Here is a 23,562-nt window from a genome sequence, read left to right on the forward strand (position 1 = left end):
AGCTGTGGTTGTCCTAGCATAATAACCGTTGGCTAACCTCTATGTCAGTCTTTTGTAACTCCTTATACAATTGCCTTTACATTACTGCTAGAGATTTCCTAGCAAAACACAGTTTTAAAAATCTCAGTATCTTTTCAAAAGAGATTGATGGGGAATGGGAGCTGCTTAACTGTAGAAAGGAAAAATATCTTATAACAACTAGCAGACTTTGGGTAACAGCATAACACAGTATTTAAAAGCATAATCTTTGGAGTCAGACTGCTTGGGGCCAAATCCTGGTTGGATTTAATAGTAACTGGTGACCTTGGACAAATTACTTAATCTCTATAATCCTCAGTATTCTCACCTGCAAAATGTATATTCACTTACAGAGTCCATACAAGAATTGAGTACAATAACTCATGTAAATGCACACACAAAATGCTCAGTACATAGTAAGTGCTATAAAGCTTGGCTTTTGTTATCACCTTTCTGGTTAGTGCTTGTCAGGTGTGACTTTAGAAATTCATTTAAAAATTATCTGTATCTAGGGCACTTTAGTGGTTAATAGAGACTAGTTAGATTCTTTTTAATTAATTGATTTATTTTGAGAGAGAGGGAGCATGTGCACACACACACACACATGTGAGTAGGGGAGGGGCAGAGAGAGATGGAGACAGAGAATACCAAGTAGGCGCCACAGTATCAGTACAGAGCCCAACATGGGACTCAAACTCACAAACTGTGCGATCATAACCTGAGTTAAAATTAAGAGTTGGACGCTTAACTGACTGAGCCACACAGGTGCCCTGAGACTAATTGGTTCCTTACACAGAACAGATAAACTCTTGCCTCATTGAGATGGTCACAGTTTTTTTCTTGATCAGTCAACAGATATTTATTGTTGAAGGTACACACAAAAAAGTCGTACCTTATGTGTCAGAGCAAATTTCTAGAGCTTTGTGCAAGGCGGGCACATATGGTTCCCATCTCCGTACCATTATGAAATTCTATGTTGTAGAACATTGAAGCAAATCAGTGCTGATTTTGAAAAGAGAGGGATAGTCTATTATCATGAGTAACTAAAAATTATTTTTGAAACTAGCTTCCAAAATGATAAAAGAATAAAATTTTGTTACGTTATTTTTATTTTGATCTGCTCTTTAGTTAAACAATAATTATCCACTACTTTCGAATTGTTAAATTTGACAAGAGTTGTTTCTCCTCTGTTAGTATTCTCTTATTTTTCCACTTCAGCAAGTATTTGTTGAGCCCCTACTATGTGTAGATTTCCTACTATGCTGAAAGTGATCTTCCATATTTCTTTCCTTCCTTCTTGCCTTCCTGCTGTTCTTGCCCTTCTGCCTTTTCTTTGCTCCTTTCTTCTATCTTAGCTTCCTTCCTCATTGGTAGCTCACTCACACCTCATTGGTGTGCTGTCAAGAGGGAAAAAGGGATGTTGGTGTGGATCCTGCACTGTCTTCCAACAAGCAAAACTACATAGCGTACCATCTAATTGTTTCTAATAGACATAAGGTCTTGATACTTCTTATAATTGAACTCCTTTTTCTAATTTTTTCACTGCCTTACTTGTAGCTCTTGGAGGGTTGACATTCAATCACATTTGCTGAACTGAAATGGGCTTAAATGCAAACTATTAGCATTGCAGAGAGTAGAGGTTCAGAATGAATTTGGGAGGGAGGCACAAAATTGTGCATGGCCTCAGATCCGATGGCAATCCTAATTTATCTTACAAAGCTTCTGGAAGAAAGTGATATTCTTTAAAATCCCTTAACTCATCTTAATCCTAGAAATGTAAGTAATAATCAGGGAATGCAATGAGAAGGGAAATAGATGGTTTGTGAGTTCTCTTGGGTGAATAAGCTTGGTGTAGTTGATATGAGGTGGCTTATGGGTAGGAACAGGGCTTTAGAAGCTGATGGGTGATTTGAAGGCTGGCTCTTCTTCCCTTTGCTACTTCTCTTTAAGGTGAATTTCTCATGTGAGAAATGGGGATATTAATTTCCAAGATTATTGCAAGAATTTCAAATAATATGTTTGAAATATTTCATTTATACACATGAGGTGTGTAATAGGACAGCTATTAAGAATGCATTTCTGTTTGTATTGCTCCTTTAAGAATTTAGAAAACATATCTGCACTTGTATCTTAAAGTTACAATTGTTCAGGGGTGCCTGGGTGGCTCAGTGGGTTGAGCATCTCACTTCAGCTCAGGTCATGATCTCACAGCTTGTGAGTTCAAGCCCCACGTAGGGCTCTGTGCTGACAGCTCAGAGCCTGGAGCCTGCTTCAGATTCTGTGTCTCCCTCTCTCTCTGCCCCTACCCCTCTCACGCTCTGTCTCTGTCTCTGTCTCTCAAAGATAAATAAATGTCAAAAAAAAATTAAAAAAAAAGTTGCAATTGTTCTGGTTTGGGATACTGCCAACTTGATGGAATTATGATTATATGGAAGGAAGCATTTTCTATGTGGAGGTCAGCAAAATCAGAGAGCAGCATAACTATGGCTAAGTACTGGAGAGCCTGGTTCCTGCAGCTTCTCACAAAGTCCAACTTCAATTGGCAAGAACCCATCTTGGAGCTATCCTTCCAGTGTCCAGACTTGGCAAAGAAATGCTTAACTGTCACTTTCCAGCAAAAGCTGGGTTCATTTTCTTTTGCCCCACCTCTATTTCAACCCACTTATAGAAAAAGCTAATTTTACATCATTACCTGTGTTTTGCCTCAACATTTCAAGCGTTTTCTAATTTTTCAGATTTCTTTAAACAATTAACTTCAGGGAATACTAATTACACGGTTGCGTGTCAAGAAACTTTATTGTTTTATTATTTTTTTTTAATTTTTAATGTTTATTTATCTTTGAGAGAAAGAGAGAGAGAGAGAGAATAAGCAGGGGAGGGGCAGAGAGAGAGGGAGACACAGAATCCAAAGCAGGCTCCAGGCTCTGAACTATCAGCACAGAACCTGACATGGGCTCAAACCCACAAACCACGAGATCATGACCTGAGCCAAATCTGACGCTTAACTGACTGAGCCACCCTGATGCCCGAAAACTTTATTCTTAAATACATAGAGATTATATAATTTATCATAATCTCCTGCCACTGATTAGTGTATTCAAAACACTATTTGAAAGAGACCAGACTATGCTTTTCCTGTTCTCCATTTTGAAAAGAAAAGGAACTGATATAAGAATTCTCCATTTTCTTTGTGATTCTGAAATATAATTTTTTTGAAATATGATTAAAATTTTTTTTGTTTATTTTTGAGAGAGAGAGAAAGAGAGTGCAAGAAGGGAAGGGGCAGAGAGAGAGGGAGACACAGAATCTGAAGCGGGCTCCAGGCTCCCAGCTGTCAGCGCAGAGCCTGACGTGGGGCTCAAACTTATCAACTGCAAGATCATGACCTGAGCCAAAGTTGGCACATAACTGACTAAGCCACTCAAGCACCCCTGAAATATTATTTTTAAATAAAGCTTGCAAATAGCTCCTCACCTGTTACCTGTTGAACCTAAGATAATTTATGTTGGTTTGAGAGAGAAGAAAACACTTCCTTGATTTTCCCATGAGCTATCTGTGTGATAGTGGAGCAGAAATAAGTTTTGGTAAGCTGAAATCGTTTATTTGAATAGTCTGCAAGCCAGTTTTAAGTTGAATTTTTATATCACCTTCATCATTTTATCTACCTAGAAAGATCATATATTTAAGGGCAGTATGTTTCTAACAGTTAAAACACCTTCCTGTCTTTTATTACAATTAGGTTAATCAGCCTATGCTCTTGCTGCTTTATTTGAGTGATTTAGTATTTCAGATGATTAAATTCCCCAATTCATGAAATTGTCCTTATTTAACCATATGGTAGACTTAAAACTAGGAGATTATGATTTTCCTAGTTTAGAAAAATCTTGAAAAGCATGCAGTGTTTTTAAAAAAGCAAATTAAGGGGCGGGTGCCTGGGTGGCTCAGTTGTTTGAGCATCCAGCTTCGGCTCAGGTCATGATCTCACTGTGAGTTCGAGCCCTGATTTGGGCTCTGTGCTGACAGCTCAGAGCCTGCAGCCTGCTTTAGATTCTGTGTCTCCCTCTCTCTCTCTGCCCCACCCCTGCTTGTGCTCTGTCTCTCAAAAATGGATAAACGTCACAAACACAAAAAAAAGCAAATTAAGGGATAAATTCTTTACATATAATTGGTGAGCCTGTAAAGGATTCATGACAATTTATCTAGACAGAACTGTCATGGTGCATTTTAAATTATGTTTTGGAGGACAATATCGGGAATCCCACACAAATTTTCCAAAGCACATTGTGTTTGCTTAAAGGCACACCAGTGAGCAAGAGGAAGGATGCTGTGGTGGGATGAAATCAGACAACCAGCAGGAGAGGAGCAGTCATTGGAATAACAAGATAAATGCATTGTGGGTCTCCACGGCAACTGAGGGCCCTAGTTGATCCTCTGCCCCTCCAGCGTTGGGTAGAACACAGCCCACCTGTGCCAAATCTCCCGCTCTACAGAAACAAATGTTCCATTGCTACATTAAATTTTTCCAAGGATTTCAGGTTATGAAACAGTACCAATTACTTTAGCTGAATGTAAATCTCTAATGCACTTAATAAGAATGTTTCTCTAATAAATGTTATCAATTAAAAAATACATTTAGAATGAATACAGAGAATGAAAATACATTTTTATGCTATATTTACAATTCATTAAGCTTTCTAGGTTTATTTGTTCTGGAAGTGAGCTGACTTGTTTTCCAGCAGAGTCCTGGAAGCAGTAATGCCCACTCCTCTCCAGTGAATGTTAGAAATGGGGACAGGAGTCGGTTCTCTTAGTGGTTGATTCCAGTGGCCTTCCATTGCCTCAACATTTCTTATCCGTGTCCTCCTGCTCTAGGCCGCTTACCAGTTCTGGGTGCATGGACAATTTTCCTAATCTCACTGTGTCTTAGTTTCCCATCTACGAAATAGGGGTAATAAATAAACTTACCTCATATAGCCATTTGTCAGGATCAAATGAGCTAACATGTATTATTAGAAGACTTTATCATAACAATCAATAATATTTGCTATTATCATAATTATCCCTTTACTTCACCTCACAGTATCTCTTAGTCTGATCTAGTAAATTCAAGAAAATTTCTCTTGCTTACTCCATCTCACTTACTTTCAACTAGATTGCAGAATGCATGAATGTGGACACATTTCTTAAGAGATCTTTGTGGTTTTAGATCAAGGCTGCATCCTTAGAGAGTGTTTGTGCCAATGAAAAGATTGAGGCTGACTTTGGCCTTCTTTGTAGTTTTACCCAAAGGAGAGAACTAGTTAGAGACAAGCCAGTTACACTGGAGTTGAGGGTCAAGTAGTGGACAGATAGATCCGGTTCATACCATACTTCCATCAGTGACTAGTTGGGTGTCTCAGAAAAAGGATTTTGACTTTACCAAGACTCTTTAAAGGATCCTTAAAATGAGGCTAATAACAATTCATAGGATTATTTGAGTATTGGATGTAACATATTAAAAGCACATAGTAAAGTTCCTAATACTTAGTGGGCATTCACAAATGGTAGCTCTTACTATTATAATTACTGCTAATACTGTAATTATTAATTCTTCAACATGAAATTTACTTTAATGTGACAGTCAGGATCCCGATATGTAAGTACCTTGGTCCACAGGGCATACATGTGAATGAAGAGTCAATAGGTCAGTTCCTCTTTTTTGTGTTTTGTTATATAAATTTTGCTAATACTGGAGTAGAAGAGATTTTATATTGCAAAACGATGGAAAAGTAAATGGTAGAACAAAGAAAAAGTGCTACATATATAGTGAATTCGTTGAGACATGTTCCAGCCAAATAGACACATATATCATTAGTTGTCTCAAGCTTTGAGCCAGATTACTGAGAAAGCATATGAAATACAGAAAAAAATACTTCAAACTTTTTTTGGGGAAAATTTAAATAAAATATTTATGATATAAATTATCTATTAGAAAAGGTGGGTGGATTAAAGAATCAGCTTTGTGACCTGTGTTGGAGGCACTAATTCCAATTCTGAAGCCGACTCAGAGTTCAGGGCGCTTTTCCCACCACTTAGTTCTGGTTGAGATCTGTGTTCTGAGGACCTAGAGGGGATGAAAAAAGGAGATTACATCAAGAAACAAATTCAACTAGGAAGACAGTCAAGAAACTGAGTTAATTTGGATCATTGAGAGTCATGATAACAAAGCTCTCATCAGAGTTTTGATGAAAAAGAGAGCTTTTATATAATTTTACACAACCACGTTTGAAGTTTAAGTGGCTGCAGTGTGCTAGGCATAATCTAAATCTGATTGATTTAGAATTCAGTTCGATTATGTACAAAAAGTAAATAAACGCAATCCCATTTTTCTTACAAACAGTTCTGCTTTATTAAAAGTGTTTTGGGAGGGGAGTGTCTCACAGTGACCCAGGTGTGATTTGATCTTTACACAGAATTTGAAATGTCACCATAAGTGGAGATGTGCAAGGGGCAACAGGAGACTGAAACATGTTGCCCTTCAGGAAGACTTAAAAACATGGTAAAATTCAGGTGGCCAATTTTTCTCATGAGCATCCACAGATTGTTCTTAATTAGTGTATTATCTGACAATGATGATTAAGGTAGTCAGAAAAGGTTACCTGTGTAACCAGAAACATTTAATTTAACTGCCATTCATGTAATATATTGAATATGCACACATATGTGCGTACATACATAAACCTATTTTTATTGATCGGCTCAGTTACACATTCAGAAAATTATCAACAAATATTAAAGAAATATTGAATACTGGTTATGAATCTACCAAAGTCATTATTGGTTGAATTTTTGACAATTCAGATTCAATACTTAGTTTTAGAAGCTATGATAACTAACATTGAAACATAGGGGCTTATACATGGCACCAAGTATTTGGATTGATTTAACTCATTGGCTATTTCAGTACATAGGAGAAATACCCATACAGTTGACACATCAATAGCTATTTTCTGATATTACAATATCTTACCATAAGAGTTCCTTTGATCCAGTTCTAGAAGAGCATGATTTTCTTTCTGCCATTGGATGCCCCTTGCTATTTCGATCTCCATGAAACTTAACATCATCCCATTTTTCCAGTTGTGTTTGAATGTCTATGAAGGAGATGGGAAAGGGGTAAAAGGACAGTGGAATATGAGATACAGACAGAAGAGAGATCAAGATTAAGAAGTTTTATACAAGTGAACTTCACTCAACTGATGCTCCTAAACCTAAGACCAGTGTTTTAAGGTTGCATGAAAATTAATTAAAACATGTACAGCTAAATAGAAATGAGACCCATTAAGAAACATTGCTTTACTTATAGTTAAACAATCAAGTTCTTTTACCTGAATTTGTTTCAAGAGCTGTGTGCATTCTGAATTCTGTGTATGAGTCCATGGAACCCCCATGGAATGAACATATGGAGTACTATCCTACCTGCCTCTAGCTAAGGAGGTGACTTTGAGACACTTCTGGCATGTTTATAAAAAGAAATTCTGTTTATGCCATCCCTATCAAAATAACACCAGCATTCTTCACAGAGCTAGAACAAACAATCCTAAAATTTGTATGGAACCAGAAAAGACCCCAAATAGCCAAAGCAATCTTAAAAAAGAAAACCAAAGCTGGAGGCAACACAATCCCGAACTTCAAGATGTATTACAAACCTGTAATCATCAAGACAGAATGGTACTGGCACAAAAACACACTCAGATCAATCAACAGAATACAGAACCCAGAAATGGACCCACAAACGTATGGCTAACTAATCTTTGACAAAGCAGGAAAGAATATCCAATGGAATAAAGACAATCTCTTCAGCAAATGGTGCTGGGAAAACTTGACAGCGACATGCAGAAAAATGAACCTGGACCACTTTCTTACACCATACGCAAAAATAAACTCAAAATGAATGAAAGACCTAAATGTAAGACAGGAAGCCATCAAAATCCTAGAGGAGAAAGCAGGCAAAAACTTCTTTGACCATGGCCATAGCAACTTCTTACTCAACACGTCTCCAGAAGCAAGGGAAACAAAAGCAAAAGTGAACTATTGGGACCTCAACAAAATAAAAAGCTTCTGCACAGTGAAGGAAACAATCAGCAAAACTAAAAGGCAACTGATGAAATGGGAGAAGATATTTGCAAAAGACGTATCAGACCAAAGGGTAATATCCAAAATCTATAAAGAACTTATCAAACTCAACACCCAAAAAACAAAGAATCCAGTGAAGAAATGGGCAAAAGACATGAATAGACACTTCTCCAAAGACATCCAGACGGCTGACAGACACATGAAAAAATGCTCAACGTGACTCATCATCAGGAAAATACAAATGGAAACCACAATGAGATACCACTTCACACCTGTCAGAATGGCTAACATTAACAATTCAGGAAAAACAGATGTTGATGAGGATGCAGAGAAAGAGGATCTCTTTTGCACTGCTGGTGGGAATGCAAACTGGTACAGCCACTCTGGAAAACAGTATGGAGGTTCCTCAAAAAATTAAAAATAGAACTACCCTACCACCCAGCAACTGCACTACTAGGTATTTATCCAAGGGATATAGGTGTGCTGTTTCAAAGGGGCACATGCACCCCCATGTTTATAGTAGCACTATCAACAATAGCCAAAATATGGAAAGAGCCCAAATATCCGGGAAGATGTGGTATATATATACAGTGGAGTATTACTCGGCAATCAAAAAGAATGAAATCTTGCCATTTGCAACTACGTGGATGGAACTGGAGGATATTATGCTAAGCGAAATTAGTCAGTCAGAGAAAGACAAATATATGACTTCACTCATATGAGGACTTTAAGATACAAAACAGATGAATTTAAGGGAAGGTAAGCAAAAATAATATAAAAACAGGGAAGGGGACAAAACATAAGAGACTCTTAAATATAGAGATCAAACAGAGGGTTGGTGAAGAGGTTGTGGGAGGGGGGATGGGCTGAATGGGTAAGGGGCATTAAGGAATCTACTCCTGAAATCATTGTTGCACTATATGCTAACTTGGATGTAAATTAAAAAAAAAAAGAAATAAATGAAAAAAAATGAAAAAAAATCTGTTTAAAGAGATGAGCCTCACTTTTTTTTTTTTTTAAGTTTTTTATTTATTTTTGAGACAGAGAGAGACAGAGCATGAACGGGGGAGGGTCAGAGAGAGAGGGAGACACAGAATCTGAAACAGGCTCCAGGCTCTGAGCTGTCAGCACAGAGCCTGACGCGGGGCTCAAACTCCCGAACCGTGAGATCATAACCTGAGCTGAAGTCGGACGCCCAACCGACTGAGCCACCCAGGCGCCCCAAGACTCACTGTTAAAAGGAGGTGAGAAGAAAGTGGAACACTTTTCACAGGTTTTGTATAAACTGATTAAGTTCATCAAAGGAGTGAATTAATAATGGGAAGAGAAAGTAACGATGCAATGGAGAAAGTCAAGAGAATGCTAGAACAATTTTTTTCCCTGTGGTTTAATTCTTACAGTTAAAGAACTTGGCTGGGTTCATTTTCATTAATAAGTGTGTGACTGTAAATAAATCACTTAAACAGCCTTGGGGTCCAGTTTTTTAATTTATAGAAAGATAGGTTTAATTTATAGAAAGGTAGGAGGTAGTCAATGTCCTCCATAGTTAAGTATTTTTATGACTTCTTCACAGAACATCTTCTTTTTAAAAAAATTTTTTTAACGTTTATTTATTTTTGAGACAGACAGAGAGAGACAGAGCATGAAGGGGGGAGGGGCAGAGAGAGAAGGAGACACAGAATCGGAAGCAGGCTCCAGGCTCTGAGCCATCAGCCCAGAGCCCAAGGCGGGGCTCGAACTCACGGACCGCGAGATCGTGACCTGGCTGAAGTCGGACGCTCAACCGACTGCGCCACCCAGGTGCCCCACAGAACATCTTCTTAAAAGCAGAGACATAAAAGTCTCATTTTTAAGTTTGTTGTGTTATATTGTTATGAACTTAATATATCCTTAAATAAGTGTGTAAATTTCATTTATTCATTGGTACAACTGACTAAACCTAGAACACATGGATAGTGAGGAAGTACTGGAGATACTTATAAAGTTTTTCTCCAAAGACAAAGGCCTCAGAGAGGGACATGGCAGGGGAGAGGGGACATGTTCTGAAATACTTGTCGTTTTGCTTTCTCCTGATAAAGCAGACCTTAATTTGACTGGTTGCATGAGATGAGTTAAGCTTTCCTTTTTCAGGAAGATGGACAGTAGAAAACAGGATGGGCTTTGACATTAATCAGAACTAGGCTCAAATTCTAGCTCTTTCTTATATTGAGATCTTGGGCAGATTATTTAAATTTGAAAACCTGGTTCCTCACTTATTACAGAGTTATGATGAATTAATGGGCTAATACATGTAAATCATTCAAGCATAGTCCTGGACATTATAAGCCATCAATAAATGGTAGCTGTTATTATTGTATCAGATACATCCCCATGCATGTTACATGTTCTGGCTGGCTGTTCCTGGACCTTGTGTTAAAGTTGTTTTCTCTCTCTCTCAACTGGCTACCTCCCAATCTAGACTAAATTCTCCTAGAGAGCAAGATTCATGTGTTATTCTTACTTGTAACTCCAATGCCTCATATGGCACCTGCCATCTATCAAGAATTCGACACATGTGGGTTGAATAAATAAATGAATGAATCCACATCAGTTATGCAAAATTGAATGCCCCAACTGCTATTTAATCCAAGAACAAAAGTGTGTGCTGCCCATTTCCTACATGGAATTAATCTTTTCTACTCCTTTCCCATGGTTTTAATGTCATTTGTGGAATTTCCTTGTATTAAGGCAGGGGCAAGCAGCAGGCGACACATGCTATTACCTTACCTAAATCTAAGGATGAAGTCTCTGGGCCTCGGAGAGGCTGGCCTCTCTGCTCAGCATCTGCACTGATGAGTTCAGATCCATCAGCCTTTTTCTTGAGGGATGAGGTTTTCGATGAGGCCTCCAACTTCTTGGCTTTGGTTTGGGTTTGAGAGACGGGTTCACTCAGGTCAAGGAGGTCTAAGCCTGTGGTCAATACTATCAAAGATGGAAGAGGTTAAGATAAGCCCACTCACTGCTCTGAAATTATTTTTAAAAATAGGATTCAGTTGGGTGCAGAAAAATATTGTGGTCAGAAGTATGAAATTAAGTTAGATGACCGTTGATTTGTAAAGATGGTCTGTGTTTAGACTGGAAAGTTTGCAGTGTGTTCTCCTTTACTTGGCACAGTACAAACCCACAAAATAGGACTTAGACCAGCTTTACCAGGGATGAAAGTTTGCAAAACAGTTATGAGGAAGATTTGGAAAACTTTTTAAATGTCTTTGTGTTTAAACTTCAAACTACTAAAGCATATAGGATATAAAGGAATGTTATTAATCACTTTTTATTTAATTAAGCAGTTCAATCAGAGAACGGCTTGCTGTTTGGGCTCACACTAGAGAAGTATCTTATAATCCATAGTTGATGAATAGGTACACATGTTATGCCTTTGCTGTTTAATATGCAAATTTAAATTTCAACATAACAAGGCATAGAAGGGCTACACTTTAACTTCCCAGCAGGTTGATTACATTGTATTAAATACTCTAATGAAGACAGAAATAATCATTTGTTCAGATGCAAACTAGGCAAATGAGAATTAAAAAGGCAAGCTTTGTGACTCTTCCTCCTCCTCTCTCTTACAGTGCAAGTAACCAGGGTTTGAGTAGCTCAGTGTGAGAAATGGAAAATTACAATTAGGGAAGGTCCCTCCAGTCCTGCCTCTCTACCAGCTCAAGTACTGGAAGAGGCTGACTTCTGGCCTGGAATCACTTTACCCCCAGCTAGTTTAGGAAAGTCATCAAACTGACAGAGAAATCCTTGTGTTAGCCCTTTCTGGCACTGTCTACAACTATGACTGAACCACTCCTTTTCTTTGATCTCCCAGCAGGTCCTCCTGGTAGGGAATGGATTTTTGTGGATATCTCAACATTCTTCCATCTGCTCCCCCCTTGCACTCAACGTGGGTCAGACCTCAGTTGAACTCACAACCTGGGTTTCTTTAGTACCACTGTCCTCATGAGCTAACCACCCCTATAGCGTCCTTAGGATAATTTGTCAAGCTGTATTCTCAATACAGAATTGAGAAATTCTCAGTTTCTGATTTCAATTACAAATCACAGTGATGGGATGTTAATGGTGAAGTGGGAAGACCTGACTCTACCACTGCTTAGCTGTGTGACTTGGAGTAAGTTTCTTGACTTCTCTGAGCTTCAGTTTCCTCCTCCGAAAAATGCAGAATTAATAAGTCTATCTTTTAGATAAGATGTGAAGATTAACTCATCTAATTTGTATATTGAATATGTGAAGTGCTAGGCATACAATAGGTACTCAACAAATGTTATTTCCGTTCTTTGGTGGCCAATTTGTGATGCTTTTCTTTTTGTTAATCTCCTCCTATTCTCCCTGTTGTTTTTCTATTTTGGGCAAGAAGCAGATCCATATGCTGACAGAAAGGGGGAACATCACTGGGAATAAAACAGAGAATGAGACAAAGATATTGGTTACAGAGGATGCTATGAAGTAAATTTATCATAAAATGGCCTGAGAGCATCAGCTTATCTCCTCTGAGTCTTCCGGAGGAGATGGGAACCCCCTTCCAATACTAAGATGCTCTGAAATATGAGGAGTGTTATGTGGCTAGCAAGAACCTCAACGTGAGGAGAAAGAAGTGGCTTTTAGAGGTAAGCCGCCTGGCTTGGTGTCTCAAATTTAAACATGGCAAGCGGCCAACATAGACTAGGATGTAACACATTTCATATTCTTTGAATGTTTAAACAGAAATTTCCAGGCCACTATTATGTTGGCAGAGATTCTAGACCTACCAAAATTTCCTTATAACAGAAGGAAGGAAGTGGGTAACAGTCTCGGGAATGCCATATATGTCTTTTTACTAATTGTACAAACAATTAGGAATTAGTCACTTGCTCCTACACTTCTTTTAGCAGTAAATTATATAGGACTTGTCTACTTGTATATAGGAAGTATATTTATTATGGAATAATAACTGATGGAGTATTAATTTAATTCTATGTCTGCTTCTCACCATTCAGAACAAATGAATTACTAAAAGAGTGAACCGCAAATTCAAAATTTGCTCAGTAACATTCTTTCCCTCTCCAAACTGGCCTGAGCACTTCCTGTGTTGGTTCTGAGCTCTGTGTTCCTTTGTTCTTTTCCCAGCAAACATGAAACAAATGCTTGGCACACACAAAAGGCCTTAGTTGTTACCCACTTGATGAAGGGGGTGGCTTGGAGGTTGAATGGTAAGCTTTGAAGCTGAGAGAGTCCCTGGGGACTACAATTTCAAAAGCATACAAGGATGGATGCAGCCTTTTGCTTTCTGGAGGAAGACAAGTGCATTTTAGCAAGTGTGTGTGTGTGTGTGTGTGTGTGTGTGTGTACGTGTGTGTGAGTGTGTTGCATGCACATGCACTTTAGTTAATAGTTTTGAAATAAGGGTCTCACTGTTCCATCTGGGCTTCGAAGGAGGCATACCTTGGCATGGAAGGAGGTATTGTTCTGCTGATTTTTGTAACTGGATTTTAAAGATTCTCTTAGACACATTAAAGTTTGAGTTCCAGAATCTGTGTGTCTAAATGAAGATAACCACCTCTTACAGTGGATGTGAAAATGTGTGTATATGTTTATGTGAGAGAGAGAGAGAGAGAGAGAAAGAGAGAGAGAGAGAGAGAAACTAATAGACTTAAAAATGCTACGTTGCTGGCTTTGGAGATGGAGGAAGTGGCCACAAGCCAAGGGATTCCAGGTACTTCCAGAAGCTGGAAAAGGCAGGGAGACAAATTCTCCTTTAGAGCCTCCAGAAGGAATGTGGCTCTGCCGAAACCTTGATTTTAGGACTGCTGACTGACAGGATTATAGGACAATAAACTGGTGTTGTTTTTAAGCAACTGAATTTGTGGTAATTTGTTACAGCAGCAATAGGAAACTAATACAGCTTGTAGATCAGTGTCCATGCCAGGATGCAAACACAGGCCCTGTCACTCCCAAGCATGTGTTTGTTACCACTCCTCACTACACTTTATCTGAACCTGGAAGAAACATTGGTGCGGCTTTGATTATTTTTTTGGTTATTCCCAATCTGGCAGTTTGGGTAGTCTGAGGCAGAATTTAAATAGTTGGTAATCTCAAAAACTGCTTCTTTTTAAAAAAATTTTTTTTTACACTTATTTATTTTTGAGAGACAGAGACAGACAGCATGAGCAGGGGAGGGGCAAAGAGAGAGGGAGACACAGAATCGGAGGCAAGGTCCAGGCTCCGAGCTGTCAGCACAGAGCCCAATGCGAGGCTCAAACCCACTAACTGTGAGATCGTGACCTGAGCCGAAGTTGGATGCTTAACCGACTGAGCCACCCAGGCACCCCTACTTCTTCTTTTTTAAATCACCTAGTTTCATTGGATAGAATTTCCTGAAGATGTAAGATGTAAGATGATATGTAAGCACTTGTTTCCATTTATCTCAAGGATACCTAATTGAAGATCACAACGTATTGAACTGCAAGGCTCCTACAGGGCACTGAAGATGTTTATGAATGCTAGATTACTTGGGCTGTGGGAGGTGAGGCTGCTTAAAACAGTTAGAATGAAATAGCACCTATTATGAAGCTCTGATTTGATACTTTGATGGTAAGCACAATGCTATTTACACCACTACAGTATAATGAGGCTCAGATTTCTAGTGTATTTCTCTTAAGGAATAAATCTACATGGAGTGGTTAGAGAGAGCAGATCATGAAACAACCCTGATTGGTGTAGCCACAGAATGTGCCACAAGGAGCTGATGAGATCTCTGTTCTGTTTTGTAAGCTACTCAGTTATTCTAGAAACATGGTATTCTTTAGTATAGTGGCTACAAAGTCCTTTAGGAATAATTTTGCCAGTGACATCAAATAGATAAAATGGACTTAAATAATTCAACAAATTTTTGCTTATTTTATCTGAATATGTAATTAGAGCTACTTCCTACATTTCTAAGTTCTCTCAAGAGGCATGCCATTGGGTTCACAGCTACTTGGGCTTCAGAGAAATGTATTTTGTAAATATTACACTAACTTTGCAATTAAAATATTCAATTGGGTGGCTGTGACATGAGTGTGAACTTTAAGGGTGGCTCTTCCCTTATACATATGGGTCACTTATACAGGTACACAGGTCCCATATAAGGAGTTGAAATTATTTTTTTTAAATCATGAAAAATGTTTCTTCTATAGTATCCAACTAATGGCTCAAGTTTGGGGATAAAATTTTTTTAGATTATGCACATCGATAAATGCAAACCAAGGACCCCCTGTTTTTCTTGGTCTTTAGAAAAGAATCTTTCCTGCACTTTGACATATGTTAGGTTTTTTGGGAGATTATAGACCAACAAGTTATTTTTGCAAATTTTAGAGTAAATAGTTGTTCTATAATGTAATCATGGTCTTAAAATATCCATTGTCTAGTTACTTTCTGAACATTTGATATTTGCATCTGTGACAATATGTATTTATTTGTCATTTTAAAATCAAGGATATTAGTAATGATCTTACCTTACCTACCATGTAGGGATACAGTTTGAGAGGGTCAAGGAATTAGATACTATCTAGATTACAGATGAATTAAAGATAATTTGGGGTATTAATGACAACAAAATTAAAAACATCTTTATTTGATCAGCTTGATATTATCATTATTGGATGACAAGAAGTTAATCCTAAACAAGCAGAACAAGTAGAAACAAGCAGAAAGTAAAAAAGATAATTCAATGCTTTAGAAAAAGATTATAACTTAGAACTCCTATGAGACAGAAGACTGACATGTTCTTTTAAGATCAGTAGAGGAAAAAATCCTATCATTTGAGTGACATTTGGAAGAGATAAATATTTCCTATATTGTTTATTTTATGCTAATTTATATAAGAACTATGTTCTTTAAATATTTAAGTAAATGTCAAGGTGGTGGCACACTTTATTTTTTATTGGAAGAAAATGCCAGGTATAAGTGACTCTCTTAGTCTTCTTGACGGACTTGGTATAAACTAGAAGCAGGTTTTCTTCCATATTTTACTCCAAGATTGTTTAATATCCATTCCTTAAGCATAAAGATATACATAATACCTGGGGTGTAACAGACAATGTTCAAAGACTGTCCTGATTTGTCAATGTACTTTCATAGATTCTATAAAATAACAATATTCTATTTCAAATTATTTTTTTATTAAAAATTTAGACAGAAAATAGTAACTATATATTTTCCCCAGAAACCTTAGCTATAAAATTATTGGACCAGGTTGGAATTCTTTCAAAGTGTTTGTATGCTAAAATTTTTCCTGTTTAGAGATGTATAATGTTCCATATTGAGGTATCAATAGTAGGTTCTATAACATTTAAGAAAAAAGTATATTTCTTAGACATTAAAAAAATACGGAGTTTCCTCCTTGAGATATACTTTTAAGATTAAAAAAACACACTATCAAATAAGAGTATTCCTTCAGGATAAAAATCTGTGTGACCCAGATGCACTGAGTGATGAGGACAAGAGAAGAAAACCTCACAATCTCAAAATACCATTATTCTTGAACCCCTACTTTGGAGGGTGCCGTGGATTGAACTGTCCCCGTAAAAAAACTCATATGTTGAAGTCTTAACCCCTAGTGCCTTGGAATGTGACTTTATTTGGAAATAGGGTTGTTGGAAATATAATTAGTTAAGATGAGTCATATTGTAGTAGAAGAGGTGCTGAATCCAATATGGCTGGTGTTCTTATGAAAAAGGGAAATTTGGATACAGAGACAGACACAAACACAGGAAGACATGCACACAGGAAGAATGTCATGTGAAGATTACAGTTATACTGTCACAAGCCAATGAACTACCAGCAAAGGAAAGTTTTTTCCTTTCTGTCCTTCCCAGGACAGTTTCTTCCTGAGGACATTTAGAGAGAGAGTGGCCCTGCTGATACCTTAATTTTGGTCTTCTAGTTCCCAGAATTACAAAACAATAAATTTCTGTTGTTCAATCCACTCAATTTGTGGTATCTTGTCATGAAAGTCTAGAAAACGTATACAGAAGGCAATATTGTAGTATTGCAATCGTAAGAAATTACATCTTCTTTTGAATTTTTTCTCCAATATTTCATATATCTCTTTCATATGTTGGAAAAATCAAAGTGAAAGTGCCTTTTGAATCAAGTATTATGTTGCTGTCTCTGGTGGGCCCTTCCTAAGTGACTTAATTTTAGCATTAGTGGGAGTTGGAAAGTGCATAAGGTACTGGAATCAAGATCTGAGAACTCTATCCTTTGCAGGTTTTTTTTTTTTTTTTTTAGAACAATGGGAACTTCTCAGTGCATCCAATTCTCATGGATTTTCCTGAAATGAGAGACACAAAGCTCCTCTCCAGTTTTGGAGGAATGAGCTCTAGTTTCATAGATAAGAAGGATAAATTTGATCAGGTAAAATCTGAACTTATTAATTTCCTGCTTAAATGTACCAAGTATAATTTTATTTGCTTGATTACTCAAAGTGATAGTTGAATTTAGAAAATGATTGCTTTGGTGTGATATAAAGAAAGTTAATGCATTTCAACAGAGAAGCATCAGGTATACTGTTTTCCTAACATTCCTAACATTCCTAACCATTACCTAACAGTAATGGTAACATCTGTTAGAGCTTACATGGTATTAAGCTCTTACGTAGATTGCTTCATTTAATCTTCCCAAGTAACCTATGAGATGTTACCATTATAGATGAGGAAACAGACTTAGTTAAGCAACTTTCCCAAGGACAAGAGCTGCTAAGTGGCACAGCTGGGTTTTGACATTGTGAACTGTGACTCCAGACACTGTAGACTATACTCCTGCATAAAGCTTCTATCTTGTGTTAACTTTTGCCGTTGTAATTTTTAGCATTTAAAAACCCCACAATTTCCTTCACTCGTGATTTTCTTCACTTACCTAAAAGTATAATGAAAATATACCAGGAAACAGCAAGCTGAGGACATGATTGGGAAATGGATGCATTTAACAAGGCAGCACGTAACTGTTCTCTCCTTTCTCCATTAAATTCTTTCCTGCAATCTAACATAGCCTTTGTTCTTTGATTCTGAACATCATTTTTTCATACTTATTTGAACAAGATGCCTTTGAACGTGAGTGGTGACTGAATAAAATCAATGCAGAAAGGCTGTCTCTGATACAGAAGGTGAAAAGTAGCTTTTGCGTCACATCTTATGTAGCTCCCTCAGGGTGGGCCCTAACTAAGTGACTTAGTTTTAGCATCAGTGAAAATTGGCAAATGCAGAGGGTACTAGAGGAGATGTGATTCATACCAGTGGGATCCTGCATCCACTCATTGGATGAATACTTATTAGTGCCTATATGTATGTGCCTACACAGATGATAGTTCACTGTTTGGGTATGTTTTAATTCCAGAAGAATATGCAAAGAAATCATTGTAAGAGGAAACCAGTAACACATTTACATGACAGAAAAATGAAATTGGCTCTTCAACATTTCAAGTCTCTAGGACTTTTAATTTTGTCATTTCAATCCACTTGAAGGGGCTTCCTACATTTTTGGACTTTTGTCATACAAAATATTTCCAGCCACAACTTTAAAACCTTACTCTGAAATAGATGTTTTTGTTTTAAAGATTCCTTGTAATGTGACTTGAGATGCAAAGATGTAAATCTGCACAGAAAAGATTCATTTGCTAATATTCAGCAAAATTGGTTGGGTAATATACATTGCAGTTTCTTTTATATTACAGAGTGATTTACCATTTTATGTTGAATAGTATATATTCTAAGCTTTCATTGGTTGCAAACATTATTCTACTTAAAATGCATTATAGAAATAAAATATGCATTTCACTATAGTTAAAATTAGCTCTACTTGAGGATCAGTTAAAAGTGAAAGAATTACCGGCTGTGTTGGACGTTACTGGCCTTGCTATTGCCTCCGATTTGGTTTCACAAAGAAAGTCATCGATGGAGGGACTCAAGAGGGGTCTGCTTTCTTGCTGTTCATTCACCAGCTGAGAACAGATGAACACAGGTATCAAAGGGCTTTGTTACACTGCAGAATCAGATGAATTAAAATGCAGCCTTGCAACAAAATGAGAATAGCAAGCTTATAAATAAATAAATAAATAAATAAATAAATAAATAAATAGGTAAGGGCAAGAAAGAAAAAAGATATCAAGGGATGGGGAATGAGCCTTTTAGCACTGTCAACATATGTTGGATGCAGCCAATTTCAGTTTTTAAAGCTCAAGCCTTTTTTTTCTCCTAGTACTGTTTTAAAATTCTAATTTCAATATGTGGAAAATGACACCTAATGAATCACAGTTCCTAAGGACCAATCCCACTCTTCACTTGGACAAAACACTACTGAGACCTGATATACTGGCCCCAGACTTTGAGGTGACACATTCTGTTTAGGATGGGCCATCAGTATTATGTGATAAGCACACAGAGATCTGTATGTGTGTGGATAAAAGTTCTTTTCTCTCTCTCTAAAAAAAAAACTCAAGACATCTATGGGCACATATCCTTCTTACATTTCCTTGGGATGCTTTTGTAGAGCATAACAAACATTATTTTGGGAGAGTAGAAAATATTGTTATATTAACTATATAGGTATCCAGTGGATATGTTTCTGAAAATCTATATGTAAAATAGATTTCTGTCAATTCAATTGTATTTTCCCATTGGCTTGCTCTCTAATTTTAGAAATCCTTCAGTTTGATTTTTAGTTGGTCTCTAATTAGCAGTGGCAGCCAATTATTAACTTTCAGTTATTCTGCACCTCTTAGAATCCAGACTTCCTTAAGTTCTGCTTCCATGGTTAAGGGAAGAAATATAATCATGACATTAAAGTGGTTAATTCCTAAATTAACTGTTTTCGTTTTTCAGGAGTTTTTATATTGGCCTATCTTAAAATGGACATAACCATCCAGTTTTCTACTTAAGAACAAGATGTGCCTAAAAACCTCTAGATTTTTAAATACTGATTTGCAAGTCTGCATTTTCAGAGACACATAAAACAAAGATGAAGTCTTATTTTCTTTATTTTTTTCTTCATTTTAGATATAAATTCCTTTGTAAACAGGGACTAATAATAATTCTCATATCACAGCTCTGTGAGTAAATGTGTGAAATGGGCCTGGATTAACTATGGTTTTAGAAGACCAGGGTGTTAGATTTCTGTAGGTACTTTTAGATGTAAACATTAAAAATTATAGTCTTAATTTGATAAAAATATTTCTAGAAAGGCTTTTGTCCACATAAAAATGTCTAAATGGAAAAACAAAGGAAAAGGCAGTTGAGAGGGCTTATCCTTTTAGGTAAGTCTATCTATCAAAGATAATATTTTTTTGGAGCCTCTCTCTTCATGAAACCTCAGACTTATTTTCTGGAGAAAGTACTTCTAGCATTCTCAGACTTTTCTCAACATAGGAAGAAAGAAATACCAAAGAGGAGGCTGTTCAGAGAGACCCTATGGCGTCCAGGACTGAGGTATGGCTTCTCCTCTGCCTCATAAGGTCTGTGTTTCTTCCACATCTACTGTTTTGTTTCTGAGCACACATCAAACCCAGACTGATGGAGTTGTTACATCTGCCTAATTTCCATAACTGAGCTGTTCCTGTGGCTTTCTTGCACAGATACAAATCAAAAAGGAAATAACAAACTACTTTCTGAGTCTGTGTTTTTCAAAATGGGGCACAGTTTAACTGTTGGGAAATTCTGGGGGTGGAGTGGGGGATGGTGGCAGGTCTCTGGGGTGAAGAGGATAAAGGGCCAGATTTCAGATATCATGGGAAGGTAATTTAGGAATTGAAAGTTTTTTGGTTTTGATGGAGATAGGGAAGATGAAACAAGAAATATCATGAAATCTTTTCTTATAAGTTCTGAGGTCAGAGGCTATGTCTTACTCATATCCTTCACTACTTCTAATAGAATGTTTTCATGTACGAGGGGATCAATAAATGCCTACCAAATGGGACAGTGACTTTGCAGAAACTGAGGATGTAAAAATATCTACCTCAAACTGTCCAATTTTGAACTGCATCTTCAGTTGGATGAATTTGGGAATCATTATTTTAGCCATACTAAGTCCTATTTTATTTGTATTTGTATAAATAAGAATAGCTTCTCATATGCCCCCTCCTCATTTTCAAACAAATTTATGGTTTTCCTATGGTGACCTGAGAATAAATCTTTTAGGTCCTAAAGGAAACTTGCAAAATGAACTGAATCTCCCAAAGAGTTCCTCTAAACTTTGCTTCCAAATTGTAGACCAATCTATTCTCTCCTTATTTGTTGGTAGGATATGACTTATTGACTTTCTCCTAGAGTTACTTCCTTCAGTTGAAAAATACTTTATGAACTTACCTCATTTCATCATTTGAGTACAGAGTATATTGATGTTAAAAAATAATAAAAGGTGAGTCAAAAGGTTTCCATTTTTTAAAATAATTGAGTTAAAGTAATTGCAATTTGGATTAATCAGATGATCACATCTGAGTTAAAATGACCCACTACAGGGGCGCCTGGGTGGCGCAGTCGGTTAAGCGTCCGACTTCAGCCAGGTCACGATCTCGCGGTCCGGGAGTTCGAGCCCCGTGTCAGGCTCTGGGCTGATGGCTCAGAGCCTGGAGCCTGTTTCCGATTCTGTGTCTCCCTCTCTCTCTGCCCCTCCCCCGTTCATGCTCTGTCTCTCTCTGTCCCAAAAATAAATAAACGTTGAAAAAAAAAAAATTTAAAATGACCCACTACATTAGTTTTTAGGGCCTTTGTCTTCTTACTTTGTTTACATTTAAAATTTTCATTTCTTATTCTCCTTTGTTTCTCTTCTCAATATTTAAAACACTTCAAAGCCTTTCTAATGGTCAGAGATTCTTACTTCTCTTTCAGGATCCCATTACTGGCACATTGTCTGGGAACCTTCTTCAGCACTACGCAGTGAGTGTCTTCTTAGAGCATCTCCTTCTTGCCATGTTTTACCCAGTCTTATAACTTTAGTTTCACCTGTTTTTTCCCCTACTAGACTATGACCTCTTTGAGGCTAGAGACCTTATCCAACTAACTTTTGTATCTCATAGCAGCAGTTTAATAAACATTGACTGATTTACAGTCTAAATGAATGGTGAATTGTACAAAAGAATGATTACATGGGCATCCCCAGTTTCATACTGGGTTTGATCAACTCACAGACAGGCCAGTGGTCCTCAGAAATGTTTACCAAGTTCCTGGCAGGCTTTAAACCATTGAATATAAGTCCATTTTCTCCCTGGGTCATGCCATTTAAATGTTTGGAAACTTAAAGTTATCTAAAGGTTCATTTCTAAATGCAAGGCTTTTACCAAACAGTCAAGAATGCAAAGCTTGAATGCCTAATGAGAAAAACAAGGGCATAGGCCTGCCCCATGCCATTCTTGGAAGAAGGACATGGCCCAGTGCAAATGGGAGGCCAGTGATACTTCAAGAAAACATTACTACCTCACTCAGGAATTTATTTATTTATTTTATTTTATATTTTATGTTTTATTTTATTATTTTATTTATTTTTTGAGAGAGTGAGAGAGAGAAAGCAGGGGAGGGGTAGAGGGAGAGAGAGAATCTTAAGCAGGCTCCACCCATGGAACTGGAAGCAGCACTCGAAATCAAGAGTCGGGCGCTTAAACCGACTGAGCCACCCAGGCGCCCCTCACTCAGGGATTTTAATTCAAAGATTCAAATTTGAAGATTTTGAGGGAGAACCTTACATGGTCAATGGACATAGAAACAAAAGGAAAGAGGAGAAGTAAGAAAGCTGTGCACTTACATGTAGGGGTTTCCTTGTCACCCAGAATTCACAAAGACTATTGAACATTTATACTTTCCTTATAATCATAGGTTGTGAATGAAATATTCTGTCAAATGCCTTCAATTAACTTATGGCTTAGACTGGTCAGTTGATGTGGCAACTATTAACCACCACAGGATCAGATTGGTTCTTATTTTACATCCAGTGTTTAGTATTGCACGGAATGCAGACAATAATATCAGCTTTACTAAATTATTGCCTCTTTGAAAACTTTATCTAAAAATGCATTTGCCTTAGTTCAACTTGATTTCTCTAATTTCAGTGTTAACAATTAAATTATTATGTAATCTAAGCTACAGGGGAATATTTAACCAAGATGAAAGTATTTTGCTTTTAAATACTGCCTGTTACTTAAGCTCCAGTGTATGTTTATATTGTTTGTTTTGTGACTTAAATATGTTTATTTATCTTTGAACAATATATTGCTTAGGTATTTCATTAAAAAGTACAGAGCTAAATAAAAGTTTGTAATAATTTATATCACCAAGAATTAACACCAGACCAAAATACATTTTACAATGTCTGTAAAGGATGATAATCCATTATTCCATAATTTTTACACTTCAGATTGTTGATCTCAAACTGTTGTTTTAGTTT

At 37.2% G+C, this 23,562-nt stretch overlaps 1 protein-coding gene across 17 annotated transcripts in view; it reads right to left on the bottom strand.

Annotated features, from left to right (window-relative positions):
• PEX5L (peroxisomal biogenesis factor 5 like) overlaps nucleotides 1-23,562 on the bottom strand; it is a 231,150-nt gene that overhangs the window by 73,977 nt on the left and 133,611 nt on the right. For 12 of the 17 annotated variants that reach the window (XM_086674787.1, XM_086674792.1, XM_086674786.1 and 9 more), the window contains 4 exons: nucleotides 19,021-19,132; nucleotides 10,900-11,094; nucleotides 7,028-7,151; nucleotides 6,025-6,121 (listed from right to left, as the gene is read on the bottom strand). In XM_086674787.1, the coding sequence (XP_086530913.1) occupies nucleotides 6,025-6,121; nucleotides 7,028-7,151; nucleotides 10,900-11,094; nucleotides 19,021-19,132 (528 nt within the window). The remainder of the gene's footprint in view (nucleotides 1-6,024; nucleotides 6,122-7,027; nucleotides 7,152-10,899; nucleotides 11,095-19,020; nucleotides 19,133-23,562) is intronic. The other 5 variants (XM_086674785.1, XM_025914069.2, XM_086674788.1 and 2 more) reach the window with 1 other exon arrangement.

Source organism: Puma concolor, chromosome C2 (genome assembly GCF_028749965.1).
Source record: "Puma concolor isolate L17-30 chromosome C2, mPumCon1.1.hap2, whole genome shotgun sequence".
NCBI classification, from domain to species: Eukaryota; Metazoa; Chordata; class Mammalia; order Carnivora; family Felidae; genus Puma; species Puma concolor.